Genomic DNA, 19,674 nt, shown 5'->3' with positions numbered 1-19,674 from the left:
TCCGCAAAAAAATTCATAGTCTAAGATTCGAACCCCAAATCTAAACTAGTTGTTCCACGTTTTATGTTGTCTACACCTATATATGTGTAAAAATACATAAACATACATCTTTGTTTTTTTAGAAAGGGAGTATAATTTATCTTTTTGGTAGAATCGCTCGCAATGACACAAATGAATGATTTTAAACTATTCCATTTATGATACTAAACTATCCAAACTTATACGCCATAAAGATGAACAGACGGAAAACTAAATTAATTACTACGCTTATGTGCATCTACTAAATGGGTAAAATACTACTTTCATGGTATTAGTATGGAAAACAAATCTAATTACAAACTCATAAATCTTGAAGATGTGATCTAACTTGTTAAATGAGATTCAAAATTATTAGTAAGCACATATGTTAGGAAAACAGAAAATTCTTATATTCAAATTGTAAAATGTACATGGAATTCAATTCCATATAGACAAAGATTTATTCTAGGATTGCTATGCTACTAATTAAATCATTTAAAAGGTGTTAAAAGTGGACAAAATGTGCTACAGTAAAATAAAATAAAACGAAATAATCTTTTCCATATGATATGATGAATCAGCGAAAAAGAAGGGCTGAACAAGCACATGTTTGTTCAGCTTATAAAACATGTTCATCCATATTTATATACATACTTTTTTATCATGGTAACTATATATATAACACTGAACACAATTAAAACCAGGCATTGTTTGTTTGTTTCTTGACCGATAATATGGAGACTCACTTCCTCTTGCCGTTCCCAATAGTGAGGAACTCGAGGGTAACGTCAGGAGGAAGTCTTGATGGTGCAGCCTTTGTAGCTAAAGAGGAGGACGAAGGAGGGAACTGTGTCCTCTGAGTTGTAGAGGGCCGGCCATTGTTTAGGACGACTCTGCTCGACCCGTTCTCTGCGAAATCAGCTGAGGAAGTGGCTCGAACACTAGACCCAGCAACTGCTTTTCTTGAAAAACTCTGGTTCCTGGATATAGTGATTGGTCTCTCCTTGTTAAGCTGATTCAAAAAAAAAAAAAAAACAAAAAGGGTTCAACAAAAACTATGGTCTCTGCTTACTTACAAGAACACAAAAGTATAGGACAGCTTCAGGTTTACTAACCGTGTCTCTAGATGTAAGAACGTTCTCTGAAGTTCTTGGTCTGCTAAACCGATCAGCTTGGAGGCCAGTCCCAGAGCCAGTTCTTCTGTTATATGCCTCGAAAACACCTGAGAATCTGTCTTGCCCAGCTGAATTATTATCCAGAGAACAGTTTGTTAGAATCAGAGCTTCTTCTCTATAAAGCTTTAGGTTTGGTATTACTATATATATATCTTTACTAAGAACAAATGTGATGCTTACTTGAAGGCTTTTCTGGTTTCTCGGCAGATGGTATTGGAATATTCAGAGCTGGTCTTAGGTTTGGCTATTAGAACAGAGGAAAAATCATGAGAAGGTTGTTACTCTACTGATATGATAATATTAGAATTTTAATATTATTCTTTTTCATAAATTCAGGGCATAATTTCCAAAAAAAAATTAGGGGTTAAAACCAATGTTTCAAAATGGTGGACTTACTCTTGGTGTAGCATTGGAAGTGGAACTGGAGCCGTGCTGATACCTCAGTATTGTCCAATCGAACACATAGTCAAACTGATAACCTTGTCGGATGAATAGGTCTCTGAAAAGCTTCTTTAAGTAAGAATAGTCTGGTTTGTCTTCGAACCGCAATGAACGCACGTAGAGGAAATAGGATGTGAACTCAGGTGGAAAGTTTCTACAGAGGACATCCACTGGCGTAAGTCTTTTCTTTTCGCTGATCTTGTCATACTTTTGTTTTTTGGTTCCTGCACGAAGTCCCTGCCATGGAAGGCTGAAAACAGATTATTAAAAATCAGAAACAAGGTTATAATATATACAGGGAAGAATTAAAAAAGAAAAAGAAGAAGTGGAGATTAATCAATGTACCTTCCTCGGAGAAAGTACATAAGCATATAACCCAGAGATTCCAGATCATCCCTCCTACTTTGCTCTGTGTACCAGAGATACTATTATTAGCTTTATTAATTGAGAAATTGATAATAAGAAGAGAAGCAAGGAAACTTAACCAATTCCAAGATGGGTGTTAACACTTGCATATCGAGCTGTTCCTGTAAGATTCTTGTTTTCTCTGAGGCGTAACAACACTTTCAAATTAGCAAAAGTGAAAGCCAACAAAGAAAACAACTAAAAACTTTGGGTAGCTATTCAAGTTGCAATGCAACCTTGATGGTTTCTACCAATATTCAAGAAACCGATAAGCGGTAACTAGGCGCGCCTAAACCGACTTTTTGGAACAAACTGTCTACACGGAGTATGTTACCTACCTGTAAGGAATATGCTTATGAGTTTGAAGATCTCTATACTTCTTCGCCAGTCCATAGTCAATGATGTAGACCTGCATTAAGGAATAGACAGAAGATGGTATTAAAAACCAAATTGTATCAAAGAAAATGCTCAAGCTCTCAAAAACAGTACTTACTCACCTGGTTTGCTTTGCGGCCAAGACCCATCAGAAAGTTATCTGGCTTAATATCACGATGGAGAAACCCTCTTACATGCATATACTCGACTCTGTTTAACTAAGAGTAATAACAAAATTGAAACAGTAGTTTAAAGCACATGGAATCAAGTAGAATAAAACGGAAGAAGAATTGATATTACCATCTGATCAGCGAGCATGAGAACTGTTTTGAGAGAGAAAGATCGACTGCAATAGTTGAAAAATTCCTCCAGACTAGGACCAAGAAGGTCGATCACCATACAATTGTATTCACTCTCAACTCCAAACCATTTAAGGTGAGGAATACCAGCTTCAATAAAGTCACAAAAAGACATATTATTACATTAAACATAAAAGAAACAAGAGCGAAGAGTGAAGAGTAAAAAAAAACAATACTTCCTCCTTGGAGAAGCATATAAAGCTTAGACTCGTATTGAAGCTGAGGATGCCTAGATCGAAGAGGTTCCTGTCACCACACAAGAGAGGTGAGAAACGTTTAATATAATCAATCAGAACACTAAAGCTAATAGCAACTTACTAGTTTAACAGCAACTTCATCTCCCGTCTGCACATTCACTCCTGAACCCAAAAGGCATATAAAAAATTTAGAAGAAAGTAAAGACAAACAAGAACATAAAATAAAAAAGGAATCAATACCTAGAAAAATTTCACCAAAGGATCCACTTCCAAGCTTCCGACCAAGCTTGAACTTGCCACCTACCACTCGATCCATTTTGTTTTTTTTTTTACAAAATCTAAGTAACCCTTTCTAAACTTCTTCTTCTTCTGTGTATCCAACCCCAATTCAATTCAATTCAACTCAATTCAATGAAGAACCTTCGATCGCCAATCGTAGGATAATAACGAAAAAGTGTTTTTTTTTTTGACCCAAAAATCGAATTTGCGGAATAAACCCTGAAAGTATTCTACTTTACAAACTTAGATTCTGCTACAACCAAACTAACATCATCCATTTACAAAACCATCATCATCGAGCTGTTACCGACATCTTTCGAGACCAAAGCTTGAGACTTTAGGACAAAGAAGAGGAGAAGAAAAACGCGGATAGAAACGTTACTCGTTTTGTTGACGAAGAATTGATCTTAGACTACTGCTATACGGATTAGATAGATAGGAGCTCGATTCAATTTTTATAATATATATTCTTTGGAAATATCAAATCACCAAGAGCCTCAGAGATTTTCTTATGATTTTACTAATAGTTTGCCTTATCTTGAATAGACAGAAAAGTCAATAACTCTGCTTTAATTGCGTGCTAATTTGTACTTACTCCCTCTCTCTCTCTCTCTCCACATGGTAATGTAATCAAATGTTTCTCTTTTTTTTTTTTGGTTTTATTAATAGAAACTTTTTGAGTCACCATTATCCATAGTTTATAATATTAATTACATATTTAGCTTTGGAATTGGATGCGTTTGTGCATTTTGTATCAAAATTTAAAATAATTTGTTCTTTTTTTTACTTATGTCGGCAATATTAATTCTAATAAGCAAGGTATATTTTCCAGTGTCATGCACTAGAAGATTTTTTTATCATTTATTCTTAAATGCCATTGTAAAAATAGTAATTATCTCATTTTGACACTATTATAGTGTTTAGAGTTATTTTCGGTTAATTGTGTACATTGAGTTTGTCAATAGTTATCTTCTACTGAATATGGTGTCATCCAAAAAAAATATGTTAATTTTAATCTAGTCTTTTGCTTACATTTTCTCACTAACCCTGTCAAACATGCAATACCAATAGCTCATTTTTTCAAAACAAACAAGATATAATTCTAAATAGTAAGATCATAAGAAACATGGAAAGAGAAAAATAAACAATATTACAAGAAAGTTCAAACTAAAAATAAACGATTAGTTTTAGCATTTATATAACATTGTTTATGTGGTACAAATTAGCTACAAAAAGCAAAATGAAACTATATAAAAACTTGTGGGAATAAAACAATTTATTTCTTCTCTGCTTTCATTTGATTACTCAGTGTCCCTAATGCTTTCACTGGTGAGCCATAGTTTCTTCTGGACAATAAAAACGACATTGTTCTCGACATCTTCACTGTTCTTTGGTCAAGTTCTGAACCTGTATTAACATTCTCCGATGTCACAACCTCCCAATGCAATGCCTTCGTATACTTCATTATCGAATCTTTTGTTTCTGCGTCCTTTTTTTATATACCATTATTAACTTAGAACTAACCCCATCTTCGTTTAAAGAGGAAACAGAAATAAAAATTGTGATTGCATTTTTAATTATACTGCTTCAGAACAGGTTGAATATTTTATAAATGGTGTATTTATACTTAAGTATGAATTATGTAATTAATTGGTGGGTTTCATCAGAAGGTTAGATGTTTGTGGTATTGTTTTATGTATGCTTTTGTATAAATAAGAGAGTTTCTAATATTTGTAAGACATTCAACATAAATAAAATACTCTTGCTTCCAACATCATTGGCTTAGTGATGCTATGGTTGGTGGTTACTCGGATCATATGAAGAGGTTAGGTGGTTTGATTTTTGAACTTATCACAGAAGCTCTTAATTTGAGCTCTGTGACCCTTAAGAGGATGGATTGCACCAAGGATTTGAAAATGATCTGTCATTATAACCCTCCCTGCACACAACCTGACCTAACTTTAGGCACAAGAAAGCATACCTACAACACCTTTATCACCATTCTTCTTCAAGATCAAATGGGTGGTCTTCAAGTTCTTCATCAAGATTGTTGGGTTGATGTCTCGCCTTCTTGCAGGTGAACGAACTCATTGATAGACATATAGCTAACCTTAAACTATAAGAAGAGAAATGATAGCATAGAACAAAGGTTTGGTGAAAAGATACATTGAGTTAAATTTTGACCTTTTATTTGGTTTGTATACATGATGACGAACAACAAGTTCTTAAGCGAGATAAAGCTACACTCTGTTCTTAAGCGCGATAAAGCTACACTCTGTTATCGCTGTGCTCAAACAATGTATGCTGAACAACAAGAGTTCATAAGGGGCGATAAGCTACACTCTGTTATCTCTGTGAAAACAATGTATGCTTGGATCTAAAGATTCAAACTACTTTGCCTCCCTCCATGACTTCAACAATCATTACTAAAGGCGATCTGAGTTTGAGAATGAAAAAACATAATGCGTCTGCCGGGAGTCGAACCCGGGTCTATTGCTTGGAAGGCAATTATCCTAACCGTTGGACTACAGACGCTTTTGTTATAATTCGAATATTTTGTTAAAAAGAAAATCAACAGCAAGACACTGTTTCTAGGCTCAGCGCTATTCAGCTAATTCAAATGGTTTTCAACTGTATCGACGAACAAATTAGTAAACTTGATTGAACAGTAACTTATCAGAGAAACATCAGACTTTACCTGTCTATCTCTCACTTCCGCAAAGACCTAGCTAACCTTGTTCTTAGCGACAAGACCACCAATCTTACGACATCTCCGAGAATATGGCCTAACGGCGGCGGGAAAAGGGGTTTTGGTGAACTGGTAATCAGATTTGACTGACCGTGGTTGCTCGTCAACGGCCGCCGGTGGGTCCAGAAGCGACGACGCCATTGAAGCAATGAAAGTGAAACAAGAGATTGGTGTAGACAAAAAGGTTTGTTTGCCTGTGCTACTTATAAAGTTATAAGGCGAGCCCACATTTTTTAATCAAATATTATTCCTTTCGTATTCGATATATAAACTTTCCTCTTCACTTTTTTTAATATGGAATTAATAATGTTAATATTTTAAATTACAGTTATTGCATTAAAATAAATTTTATCATCTTGGTTTAGTATAACATCAATTGAAAATATCATCAATACTAGTTAAAATAAGGTTTACCTACATTTAAAGGTTTTTTTTTTACCTTCAGACGGAAATAAGACCTTTATAAAGCAAATAAAATATATGTTCTTATCTTGTAACATAAAATATATGTTCTATAACAATTCTGATGACCCTGAACATTAATACTAAATAATAACCCTGCACATGAATACTAAGAAACATTAAATCTTTTCTATTTTTCTTAGTTTGATTTCCATTTATCTTTGATTCTAAATTTAAACTTTTGGTTTATAGTTGTTTCAAATGTACAATTCTAACAATTATATATGATAATCAAAATATCGTCAATGAGTTACTGAACTCATTTGCAAATTAGAATGTTTTCAAAATGTATGTATTAGGTAAAAATGAAAAACAGTAAAAAAAAATATCTGAAAGCATATTATATACGCATATTTTGAAGTGTTGGAAGGTGCGTATACAATATGCCTCAGATTTGTATGTTTGTGATGGACGCAAAATTACACATAATCTGTATGGTCGAAATTTCGTTTGTCAATATATTTAAAGTTAAAACAGGTTTTAATAAAATAATCTCATCTAACCAAAAACTATACGAAATAGTTACTCATTTTTTCACTCAAATACAGGAATACACTGAAAACATGAAATTTATACTATACAGTATTATACAGTATATAGATATCAAAATTAATGCTTTAGCTTTCTCTTTCGACGTTTCAAGACTTTTTCAGCCCATTTAGATGCAAATATAACATGAAATTACAATTATTTCATAACATATAGCTTACACATTATATAACATAAAAGGATGTTTCATTTATCCATCATTTTCAAATGGTGACTATTACATTCTCAAAACTAACTACACAAGGACCCGGCATTTGAACCTTGAAGTTCTAGAAATTAAGATGACTGGCGCTTAAAGAAGCTTATTCGGTATAGAAACAGATTGACAAATACAGTTTATTTGCCAACAATACAGTTTTTATAATACTTGCGATTATTTTCGTTATAAATGGGAATGATATATCACTTGACTCTCAGTCTAAGACGACTGTATTCCCTTTATTGCCTGTTACCCATGTTAATATTGTTAATCTTGTTATAGTTTTCTCCATATTCGAGAAGTTCATCCAAAACACTGTCGTCCAAGTACTCAAACTCAAAAACTTGCCTCGACGAGGAAGAGGTTGCCGCAGTAGCTGCGGAGTTGGATGAAGATCCGCTTCCCATATTATACTCGTGAGGGAAGTTGAGAATGGCGGCTTGGCCTCTCATAGAATAGGCTGCTCGGTCATAGGCTCGAGCAGCGTCTTCCGCAGTATCAAACGTCCCTAGCCACACACGTTCGCCGTGCTTCCTCGAATCTCTTATTTCCGCTGCGTATTTCCCCCAAGGCCGCCTCCTTACTCCCCGGAACTTCCCTTGCTCAGCTCCTTCTCCGCCACTGCGACTTCCTTGATCCATATGTGTACGTGTGTGTGAGAAGAGAAACGAAGGCGAAGTGAGTATTAAGATTAAGAAATAGATGTTTGATGGACGGACACAAGCTTGAGCGTATGGTTTTTATTTGTCGTTGTGTTGTATCTGCATGGGATGAAATGAGATTTCATTTTGGGGGATTTATATAGGGAAGGAAACAAGTGGGTCCATTAACCTAATATTCGATTTCGAAGCCTCCACTTATCAAACCTTATATATAGGGCTGGGCGTTCGGGTACTCATTCGGGTTTCGGTTCAGTCCATTCGGGTTTTGGGTTTTCGGGGTTAAAGATTTCAGCCCCATTCGGATATTTCTAAATTTTGGTTCGGGTTCGGTTCGGATCTTTGCGGGTTCGGTTCGGGTTCGGATAACCCATTTAAAATGTTTTTAAATTTTCAAAATTCATTATATACTTTAAATTTTCAAAATCTATAAAATAGATAATATATTACATATAAATTTTCATAACATATATGTCAAAATATCTTAATTTAACATATAAATTGGTTTTCTTTGAATATTTAGATAAAGAATCAATAGATATTTAACTATTTTTGGTGTTTTTAGTATATTTTAGCTATTTAAACATTTACTTTTGACTATTTGCATATATTTTTCGAGTATTTTGGAAAACTTAAAGGTATCTTATATAGTTTTAATATTTTTAATATATATTATATATAAAAATAATGTATATATTTAAGTATATAATTTTATTTCGGATACATTCGGGTACCCACAATACTTCGGTTCGGATCGGGTTCGGTTTCGGTTCTTTAAATACCGAAATTTTGAACCCGTTCGAATATTTAATCAATTTCGGTTCAGGTTCGGTGCTACTTTTTTAGATCGGGTTCAGTTTGGTTTTTCGGATTCGGATTTTTTGCTCAGCCCTACTTATATAGATTCTTTTTTTTTTTGAAACTACCTTATATAGATTCTTTATATCTTTTTCAAAATATATGTTCCTTATTTAATATTTTTCCTCATAGATGTTTTTTTTTGAAAAAAGAAAAAAAAATCCTCATAGATGTTGGTATTGTGAATTCACTATATTTGGCATCTTTTTCCACTTTCTTATTTATTTGGAAATTTTAGAGAGAACGAACTAACCATTGTATTTATAAGTCTGAAAAAAACTACTGATAGTACCAAAATGTACAGAATATCTATCTGTAATAACTTGCATGGTCAAAATAAGGTGTAACAATATCCAAAGTTTTTTGGGTCATCAATTAAATTTTAGTTTCGTGCTTAGATGTTTATATATGTACGACGATACTCAAACTTTAAGCTATATAAATATAGGAAACTTGAAAATTTCCAAGGAAATTATTTATAACTGAAACCTGAAATTTTCCAAAGAAATTATTTATAAAATTAGAAAATATTTTGTTATTATAGTAAACAATATCATAGGGTATTTTCAGCAACAGTGTTGAGATTTTTGTTAACAAAAAACAAAAGTATAAGGTGCAACTAAATAAAGAGGGAACCACACCATAGTTGATGATGGGTCAACTTGGAATATGGTTGACTTCGATAGTGCACACGTGGGTTGACTCTCATAACCGACTCAGAATTGTTTTCGTTGGACCATGTTTAATTATTTATACAGTTTTTCCACGTGTCTTGAAGGCGAGCTTGTAAACCAAGTAATCGTGGAGTCTTAAGTGTCTGCTTGGTCTTTTAAGATTTTATTTTTTGAGAAAGAGTCTTTAAGTTTTAAGATTGATACCTCAATTTCATATAACAAAGTATCTGAATGGCTTAGTTTCTAAATTATTATGTTCACATTTGATAAAAAAAGATTAGATTTTATAAATGATCTTTTGTATCTTTAAGTTGTGAACGCAACACAAAAGGTATTGGAATTTGATTTTATACTAATTAAGCATCTCAGACTTGCGTATCATTTACAAATTGTTTTTATTTTAAAAGACTAACTTATCATTGTTTCATTTTATATCAATACAAATCTCTATAATATTATTTGAAAAGTAAGTTTTTTACGTGTATCGCTCACGTTTACTCTCACGATGGTTGATTATATTGATAACTTTAGTGAATTTATATATTATATTTAAATATTATTTTTGATATTTTATTTAGTTTTCTTTTTTAAATTTTAAAATAACATATATAATAAAAAGGAAACATAAGTAAAGTTAAAAAAAAAAATCTATGCATATATTATATGATTTCATTAAAAATAAAAAATAGTAATATTCCATTTAAAAATATTTTAAAAAACATAAAATAGCTTTGAAGTAATAAACTATTTTTCTTAGATGAAAAATATATATTTTATGTAATGTTATTTCATAAAAAAATCTCGTGTTTATGTTATTTTTACAAATGTTGATAACAAAGATAATCTTAATGAATTAAAATATTATATCTAATTGTCATTGTTAAATTTCTATTAAAAAAAATAAATAGTAATTTCCTTTTTTCTTTATATCCTTGCAAATAATATATCTAATGGAAACATTTATTATAGTAAAGGATTTTAAATTTGTAAAACGAAAATATATATCATAAATAATTTGATTTCATAAAAGAGGAAATTTTCACAAGAAAAAAGTTATTAAAGAAATCAATTATAAATTTTATAAGGAAAATATATATATCATCAGATTTAGTTTCATAAAAGGAAGTTCATAAGATATTATAAAATTAAAAATAAATATATATCATACATATTTAGTTTCATAAAAACATCATCTTCTTATTAATTTATATTAATATTTTATTTTGTTTTATAAATTATGAAATGATTCAGATTATATTAATAAATGAAATAAATATCAACCAAATGTTACTTTTGTTTTTGCAAAACTTTTATATGCCTGAGTTTCAAAAATTTAACTTATATTCATTTATGTATCTTTGAACTCATCAGCACTTATTTTATTTATTTTTCATTTGATTTTACAACAACATATACTAAATTATATATAAAATTACTAAAATGTATTTATAAATCTAAGAAAATAATATATAATGGTTGAATTTAGACAAGTAGATGCAATTCAATGTACCCAAATATTAACAAAACATATTAAAAATTATATATCTAAAATCACATGTCTAATCAAAATAACATAACTCTATCAATAAAAATCATAAATATGAATTATGAAAATATAAAATAACATATATTATTTATAACAAATCATATCTATAAATTCTAAAATAGTGAAGATAAAATAAATATTAATCAGTTATAATATTATATTTATTTTATTAATATTTTTATCCGTGCATGAACACAAGAAAATCACCTAGTGTTAAATATGTATATAAAAGCAAAATTCAAACTTATAATCAAAATATGTCTAACCGTGTAAATAATTACTATATAAATACTATAGTTTAACATTAGTAAAGGAAAATTATCAGTTTTTTTTGTCAAAAAATTACATTCTAGTCACAATACTAGAAAAAAAAAATCAAACTTTAGGTTTAGTAACTTTTTCATATCTACTATTCTTTCTCACCATCTTTAATTTATTATTTGTAGACAGACTCACGAGATGAATCGGCCCTAAAAGTTGTTTACGTCTTCGTAAAACAACTCAACCTACAACCTTTAAAAACATAAATCTACAACATTTTATCCTATAGTATACATACTCTAGAATCTTATAACTACAAACGGACATATATCAGCTTTGAGCGAACAAGTATCAGTTAACTAGTCTACAAAACTCCTCGCTAAAGTTCCATCAAAATAACAAGAGTGTGTCACTATCGTCATTAAGAAACTTCTACGACTCTTTATTAAAACAAAAAGAAACTTCTGGAGAGGACTTCGTAAGAGTGAACATTACATAGTATATTTCATCCGTTAATTAACTCAATTATTTTACTGACACTATTACTTAAAATGATTTTTGTAAACCTATTAAGCTATTTGTCACGTGGGTTTTCCTAATGATTCATGCCTCCTTGTGATTTAGGATAAAAAAATCTACAATTAACGTTAAGTCAGTTGTGAAAAAAAATAGAAAACGACATGTCCGATGTATCTAGATGATGGTTAATTCATGATCATAGTCACAAAGTAGATCTACTACTACATCTACAGCTAGCTAAATTTCTTTTTGTTTATTTTTAATAATACATATTAGTTAGCCTTTTTTGGCTGCTCCTGGTCGTGGATTCGATCCTCTATGTGCCCGTACATATTTAAAACCTTTTTTAGTCTACAAATACGGAGTTCTCTTTCTTCTCTTTCCATCTCTTTTATGTTATACCTGGGTTCCTTTCCGTTTCATCGCATTATAAAGGAATGACTGCGATTCTGCTACTAAGTAGTTTAAATCTGACAATTGGTTTTGACTTTGAATCCGGTCACAGCAAATACTGAGTTATATTTGTATGTATAAATCAGCTAGAGTAACTACAGCAAATTGTTATGTTTTCATGTTAATTATCTATATATATACAAAAATTAAACCGATGAAAAAATCGTACATGTATAAATTAATTTATTGCATGTGGTTTTGTTAACATATCATGTTATAATTTGCTAAATATATACTACTTTTCTTGCAATTTTCATAACGCATGGCTTTGTACTAATTTTTAGAAATCGATCATTTCATATTAAAGCCACATTTAGAGTTTACAATAATTAGTTAGAGCTTAAATCAAATATTGATAACAAAAATCAACAAACTTTTTCCAAAAATCCAACAATCTTTAATAGTGAGATGGATCTTCTATCTTAAGTCACCTATAAACGAATAATAAGCAAATTGAAAATAACGTTCACTCTTTTTATAGATTAATAATCCTGAAAATTATTGTGTGGTTAAGATTAAAGAAGAATCAGAATATCTTTTGTTGTCGCCACTACGACTAGTGCAAGGGCTCTCTCGAGGTTGGGGACAACGTATAGCTAGACTCAAAGTCTTCTTATGTCTTCGTGCATGAACCAACTAACTGAATAACATATTAGTATAATTTATTGTAGGATGAATCTATCATATAATCGGCAATGTTCCATGACGAAACGATACACTCATACAAATAAGCAAAAGTATAATTAACCAATGAAACTGAACCCTAACAAATAGATGAAGCTTCTTAAGTTCAGAATAATAATTGCTAGCTATGTAAATGTTATGGTACACTCTAGCCTCCTCGATTGGTACAACTAACGAAAAAATAGTACCAATATACTGTAAAAATAGTATGCTTAGCATTTGCATGCTTTTATTTACTTTTTAATAAACAATTTGGTAGAGCAGTAACAATATACAATTTTATAATTATTATTAAAGTTAATATATAATGTATTAATTTAAAATAATACATATTAAATTATAATATATATTAATAATATATTTGTTATTAAAAATAACAAATCTTATTTAATTCTATAAATTAAATTAAAATCAAAATTAAAATTGTGAAATATTACTACTTAAAATATGTAAAATTTATTTAAAATATAGAATTTAATTTGGATATTAAAATAATTTTTATATTATTAAATAAAATAAATAAATTATATATAATCTTATATAAATTATTATTATTTATTTATTGGTAAAAAATCATATATAATTTATCATAAAATTAATATATGACATATAATTTATTTTTCCTAAATAATATAGATATGTTCATTTATAATATTTAATATATGAATATATATTATGTTATATTTTTTATTAAAAATAATGAATGATATGTGTAATGATATCAATTATTTTATATTTTAAATATGAAATATTGTTCTTTCAAAATTTTTTTAAAAATTAACCGTAAATTTTATTTTTAAAATATATAAATTTAGTTTTTTGATTATAAACTTAATTTTTATCTTATTAAAATAGAAGAAATGAATTATATCATTTTAAAATTTTTTTTTATATATTCTAATTCCAAAGATGTACCTAAAACTTCGTATAAGATCATTGAGCAAAAAATATTTGGAAGATATTAGCACTTTGTAAATACTTTTCTAAATGATTTTGTAATAAATGTTGATTGAATAATAACAAAATAATGTTTATACTAATGCTTTGCCAATCAAACCCTAAGTTATTATTAATAGCATTCAAAGTTAGTTATATTTTCAGTGGGAAAAGAGAATTAAATTATTAACTAAACTAGAGCCTCGTCCGCGCTACGCGCGGGATTTCACATTATAAATTTGTTGCTTTAAAATTTGGTAAAAAGTTAAAACTTAATATACTTTCATATAATATTTGACCAAAAACCAAAGATTGGATAACACCATAAATTTACACTTTGTTAATTCTTCACTCGATAAATTTTTTTTTGTTATATCCTTATGTTAATTCCAAAAGACTTATGAAATTTTGGTAATTTCTCTTTTGTTTTTGGAATAAAATTCCTTTTTGTGTGTTTTAAGTTAAGCATTTTTATTGACACAAACAATTAAAAATAATGTACATGGAAATTAAAATTTATATCTTTTTATATTTTTCTATATATTTTGGATCAATTTTTTACAAACATGATTTATTTATCAGGTTTTTAATCAGAAATCCAGGGTAATAAGCTTACAGGGTATGAACTTTGTTGTAGTATTTTTGAATTTTCTGCTTTTTTATGGTCCAGAAATTATATCGATTTCATATATTTGTGACATTTTTTATATGGGAATTTTGTACATTATATATATATATATAATATTAAAAGGAAATTATCCCCCAAAATGTACTTAAAAGTTGCTTTCATTTATACTAATTTAAATTAGCATTTATTTTCAAATACCGAACATAAATATGATGTTTATATATATTTTTTTTGTCGGCAAGTTTTGTATCTTTAACAGTCGCAACAAAGTTCAAAATACACAAAATATATTTCTAATAACCTAAATTTAACTTGAAACCTGAAACAATAACTGAATACTCGAACCTGGAACTTAAAAAAATATTCTTGATACCGGAAATATTTTTGAGACAGCAAAATATACATAATACATAATATATATATATGTATATATGTAACATTTTTGGTAGTTTAGGGTACATGTTCGGGTCTTGATGGTATCCAAACTCAAACTGAGACTGCCGATCCTAAATATATTCAATAGATACTTTACCCTAGATGTGGATCTAAACATTTCAGATCGATTTCGGTTCAATTTTTTAGAACCATATCAAGTATTCAAACCTAGAAAGAGTTACACAACAACGTACATTCAAATCTCAAATAAATTAATTCATAAATTATATAAACTTAAACAAATTATATGCTTTGATATAGTATGACTTTCTATATCAAAAACTCTGTAACATAATAATATACAATAATCTCAAAATACTAACTATATCTAATTTTATTTATCATAAATAAACCTGTATTTTAAGATCTAATGATTCCTTTAAATAGAGGTGGGCATTCGGGTATCTATTTGGGTTCGGTTTAGGGCTATTCGGGTTTCGTGTTTTCGGGGTTAAATATTTTAGCTCCATTCGGGTATTTCTAAATTTTGGTTCGGGTTCGGTTCGGGTTCGGATAATCCATTTAAATTATTTTTAAATTTTAAAATTCATTACATACTTTAAATTTCTCAAAATCTATAAACAAAATAATATATTATATATAAATTTGAATAACATATGTCAAAATACATAAAATTAACATATAAATTGGTTTGGTTCGAATATATGGATAGAGAATGAATATATATTTTAAGTATTTTTGGTGTCTTAAGTATAGTTTACCTATTTTAGACATTCACTTTTGATTATTTGTAAATATTTTGAAGTATTTTGGACAATTTAAATATTTTAATCTACAATAAATCTAAAAAATAATTAATATATTTAGCTATATAAATTTATTTTGGTTATATTCGGGTACCCAAAATATTTCGGTTTGGATCGGGTTCGGTTTCGGTTTTTTAAATACCAATAATTTGAATCCATTCGGATATTTAATCAATTTCGATTCGGATTTGGCACTACTTTTACAGCTCGGATTCGGTTCGGTTATTCGGCGGATTTTTCGCCCAACAATACCTTTAAAGATAACTAACAACCATATGTGCTGGAAATTGTGTAGTTTAATTACCTACGTCTCATGTAAGTTTATGCAAAATCAAGATTTAAATCTGACAAAGAAATTTATCGTTTTAGATATGTCAATCAATGAATTGTTTGGGATTTTTTTTGCATAAACCTCTCTACGAAGTACACAACCTTTTTTAACGGCCTCTCTACCGCTCTACGCAGTACACACCTCAGATGAGTTATTGTATAAGATAACATTTTACTGGTTCTTGTCAATTTAAACATGTGTTAATAACTTAATATATAAATAATTTAACACAAATTTACGATTTATCCCGAAGAATAATGTTGTCTTTGTTTTTCATTCGGTAATAACATCCGCATAACACTAAATTATTAAGTGTGAATTTCAATCTACCAAAGACTCGTATAAACAAAATATATAAAATTTAGTTTACAAAAAAAAAACAAAATATATAAAACAAACAATTTAAGTGGATACTTGCTGAGAGATACGGCCCTACAGGAATCGAGACCCCACATCTCCATTACATAGAACTAAAATCTATACGTAGAACTTAAATATAAAGGAATATGTCCAGCTTTTTCTGAAAGAACATGAAAAAGGAAAAGTGTTTAGTAGGCCAAGCTCCTCGCAGTTTCAAAGAAATGAGCCAGGGCTTCCTCTGACGTCCCTACCAAGACACCATGTCATAGGTTTGAGTATATGCCCTGCTGGTCCAGCAATAATCATGTCTCTGACACAGAGACATTTTCTTTCAGTTTCTTGAGTTAAATATACAGCATTATTACCTTCAGCTCAACAGAGTAAAATACCCACCTATGAATCTCTTCAGTTTAAGCAGGAATCAGAGATAATATAAGTTAGATGGATCAACATTTCCATGGATTCTTAAGTCTCTAACACTACTCCCCAATAGCCCTCTTTCCATCAGCCATATCTACAGTCCAGTCAAGTCCAATAATATCCGTTGAAGAGGACTCCCGTTTCCATTTATATAGAAACCAATATGCGCGTCCGAACATCTTCTCTTTACAGCATGAATGATCTAGGAAGCCCAAATGAGAAAAATGAAACGTTAAAACACCAAAGAGAATCTTTCCAAGTACTCAAGAAGGAAAGTACTTATAGCTCTTTGATGTAGGGCTTGGACCAAGGCTCCCACATCTCGAGAGTCAATTGTCCATCCCCATGAATCAAATATTTGAATGCAGTGAGCTACGTGCTCAACTTTGTACACAACGTACTCTGATGACTTTTGTTATATTAGATAATAGAGCTCCAGTACATTTGGTGCAGTGTCCAAGGCGCTCCAACAAAACTCAATGCTGCAGCATGTTCCTCGACCTCTTGTCTCAGAATCTTGAGAGAGTCTCCAATGAACTGAAGTTTCTCAAGATAAATATGATGCAATTTCTTTAAATATTCTTCAGGTCTGATGAGAGACTGGATCACAGGGTCTTTAACTTCTTCGTTGGACACCAAAGGCAGGTAAAGGAGTGAGGATGCCAGAGAAGACAAATGACATCATCTGGTATGAACAGTAGCCAAGGCTACAAAGAGATTACCCCGATAAGATCAGTGTTGTCTCTGAAGGAAGGTTGTTTCTGAGCGAGCTTCTGTTAAGCAGCCGAATACCTTCCTGCTTGCCCTTTAGCAATGCTAAGCAACATTGGATCTGTTAATAATGAAAGAAAGGTTTTATTAACTGAGGGTACAGATTCATTGATCTCTTTGTGATCATTAGCGAAATGACATAAAGCTGTAAGCTTTGTCATCTATTTCACATTCCAAACAGAGAAAGAATCACCTTTCAAAAGGAAAAATAAGAGAAGCAAACATCTTTAGAGAAATTGGATTGCAAGAGATACATACCAGAAGAGAAGGAAGAACAATTTATGACGAACTTCCTATAGAAGTATGGGCTGAATTAAGTTTATTAGATGAGTATAATACAGTATTTATACTATGTACAAGCTGTATACTAGGGATTATACAATGACTCAAGTACCCTCATCTACTTATCCTCTACACACCCCCTCAAGATGGAGGGAGGTTCATCACTCCAATCTTGGACATAAGCTCTTGAAACCTTGCTCTTGCCAATGGTTTAGTCAAAGCGTCCGCGAGTTGATCTCTAGTGGAGACATGTGTGACACGAAGAGCACCGGACTGGGCATTGTTGCGGACAAAATGGAAATCAAGTGCCAAATGCTTCATCCGTGAATGGAAGACCGGATTGGCGCTGAGATATGTGGCGCCCACATTGTCGCAGTAAATCGTAGGTGTAGAAGGCTGCTTTACCCGAAGCTCATGAAGTAAAGAGGAGACCCAACAAAGTTCCGCAGCGGTGTTCGCGACGGACCTGTACTCAGCTTCAGTGGATGAGCGAGCGACTCCAGTTTGCTTCTTGGAAGACCAGGCTATGGGAGTGGATCCGAGGTAGACGATATAAGCGTTGGTGGAGACAAAATCGTCAGTGTCCCCAGCCCAGTCGGCGTCGGAGAACGCATGAAGATGCATCGGTGAGCTTTTGCTAATATAGATGCCATGTGACAGAGACCCGGCGAGGTAACGAAGTATGCGCTTGGCGGCTTGCCAGTGGATATCTGTCGGACAATGCATGAACTGAGACAAGCGGTTGACGCTGTATGCAATGTCTGGTCGGGTGTATGTGAGATACTGGAGGCTCCCAATAATACAGTATTTATACTATGTACAAGCTGTATACTAGGGATTATACAATGACTCAAGTACCCTCATCTACTTATCCTCTACACTTCCAACTCTAAGCAGCATTACTGAATATCTTGCAACCCGTCCAAAATGAGCAAACGATTAGTGGAACCTTAGGACACTACAGAGAGGAAAATAATACATGGTCTAATTTCAATTATTCAGCATAGTAGCTACGACATACCTGAGCATTCATCAGTTAGATTAATTGATTCCGTCAACAAATGAAACACAGCGGATAGCGAGAGGGGATTCAGAGAGTTTGAAGTTGTTGTTGCTCGGTTTAACTTCGAACAACCCACTTATCGAATTGAGTGAACCTTCACCGAACAGGTGTCCGAACGTGTTGAGACGGTGGGCGTTAACGGAGCCTTGGATGACTGTGTCGGAAGAGCAACTGTATTTGTGAGACGGCACTAAAAAAAATTGTGCAATTGCAGCCTTCCGGTGGATTTTTCGGAAATCATCGCTATTGCTTGATTTGGTTTTCATAGCTATTGCTTGATTTGGTTTTAGGTTTTTCGTGGTTTCTCTTGTAGCAGAGAAATCAATATGAGTTTATATAAGCTAAGAAACAAAAGAAGTCAAAACGCTTCCATGTCTTCGATTGAAAAAATAACTGAAAGGAATTTATTGAGAATTAGTTATTGTGGAAGAACGATTCAGTTGAAGACGAAGTGGATGGTGACATGGCAGCACAAAACTTTTCTATTGGCTGATTTTATGTGTCTACGTGGACACTCTCTTTGCTCTACTTATTCTCCTTTTAGTATTGTATTGATCATCATCATATAGGTGATGATTGGTTTGACTGTGGTTTTAAATTTTAGCTGTAACAATTTAGCTGTAGGTAAATTGGTTGTAGTTGTAAAATTGTTATTGTAGATCTTTTTTTGCAGAGACTTTTGATTTGGTTAAATTTGTTGTAGCTGTAAGTTATAGGCTGTAAATATTTTAATATAAAATATGTGAAATAAGCCTTGTTTGAGAACTCGCTAGACGTTACGCGTTCGGTCGAGTAGCGCCTAGCGCCGAATCAATTAAA

The 19,674-nt window shown here is 31.4% G+C and overlaps 2 protein-coding genes, 1 non-coding gene and 1 pseudogene across 4 annotated transcripts; all 4 read right to left on the bottom strand.

Annotated features, from left to right (window-relative positions):
• Nucleotides 1–554: 554 nt before the first annotated feature.
• On the bottom strand, nucleotides 555–3,773 carry LOC108863453 (casein kinase 1-like protein 13). Of its 2 annotated transcripts, XM_018637888.2 has the most exons (12): nucleotides 3,211–3,771; nucleotides 3,092–3,132; nucleotides 2,950–3,019; nucleotides 2,715–2,863; nucleotides 2,537–2,632; nucleotides 2,378–2,448; nucleotides 2,120–2,181; nucleotides 1,980–2,043; nucleotides 1,590–1,884; nucleotides 1,374–1,437; nucleotides 1,134–1,261; nucleotides 555–1,030 (listed from the first exon to the last, which is right to left on the bottom strand). In XM_018637888.2, the coding sequence occupies exons 1-12, from the start codon at nucleotides 3,284–3,286 to the stop codon at nucleotides 761–763; spliced, it is 1,386 nt and encodes a 461-aa protein (XP_018493390.1). In that variant the 5' UTR covers nucleotides 3,287–3,771; the 3' UTR covers nucleotides 555–760. The 2 variants fall into 2 exon arrangements, with proteins under 2 accessions (XP_018493390.1, XP_056842206.1); XM_056986226.1 differs by having other exon boundaries at nucleotides 3,092–3,773.
• A 1,939-nt stretch (nucleotides 3,774–5,712) lies between these two features.
• On the bottom strand, nucleotides 5,713–5,784 carry TRNAG-UCC (transfer RNA glycine (anticodon UCC)). Its single transcript has one exon. It is a non-coding gene; the product is annotated as a tRNA-Gly (tRNA).
• Nucleotides 5,785–7,447: 1,663 nt separating this feature from the next.
• LOC108860985 (ethylene-responsive transcription factor 14-like) lies at nucleotides 7,448–7,849 on the bottom strand. The gene has a single exon (XM_018634820.2). It carries the CDS (start codon nucleotides 7,847–7,849, stop codon nucleotides 7,448–7,450), a length of 402 nt encoding a protein of 133 aa, XP_018490322.1.
• Nucleotides 7,850–16,274: 8,425 nt separating this feature from the next.
• LOC108858492 (uroporphyrinogen decarboxylase 1, chloroplastic-like) lies at nucleotides 16,275–17,761 on the bottom strand (annotated as a pseudogene).
• Nucleotides 17,762–19,674: the final 1,913 nt, after the last annotated feature.

Source organism: Raphanus sativus, chromosome 5, assembly GCF_000801105.2.
Source record: "Raphanus sativus cultivar WK10039 chromosome 5, ASM80110v3, whole genome shotgun sequence".
Taxonomy (NCBI): Eukaryota; Viridiplantae; Streptophyta; class Magnoliopsida; order Brassicales; family Brassicaceae; genus Raphanus; species Raphanus sativus.
The sequence above is the reverse complement of the archived record's forward strand: the minus strand, read 5'-3'. Positions and strand labels throughout refer to the sequence as shown.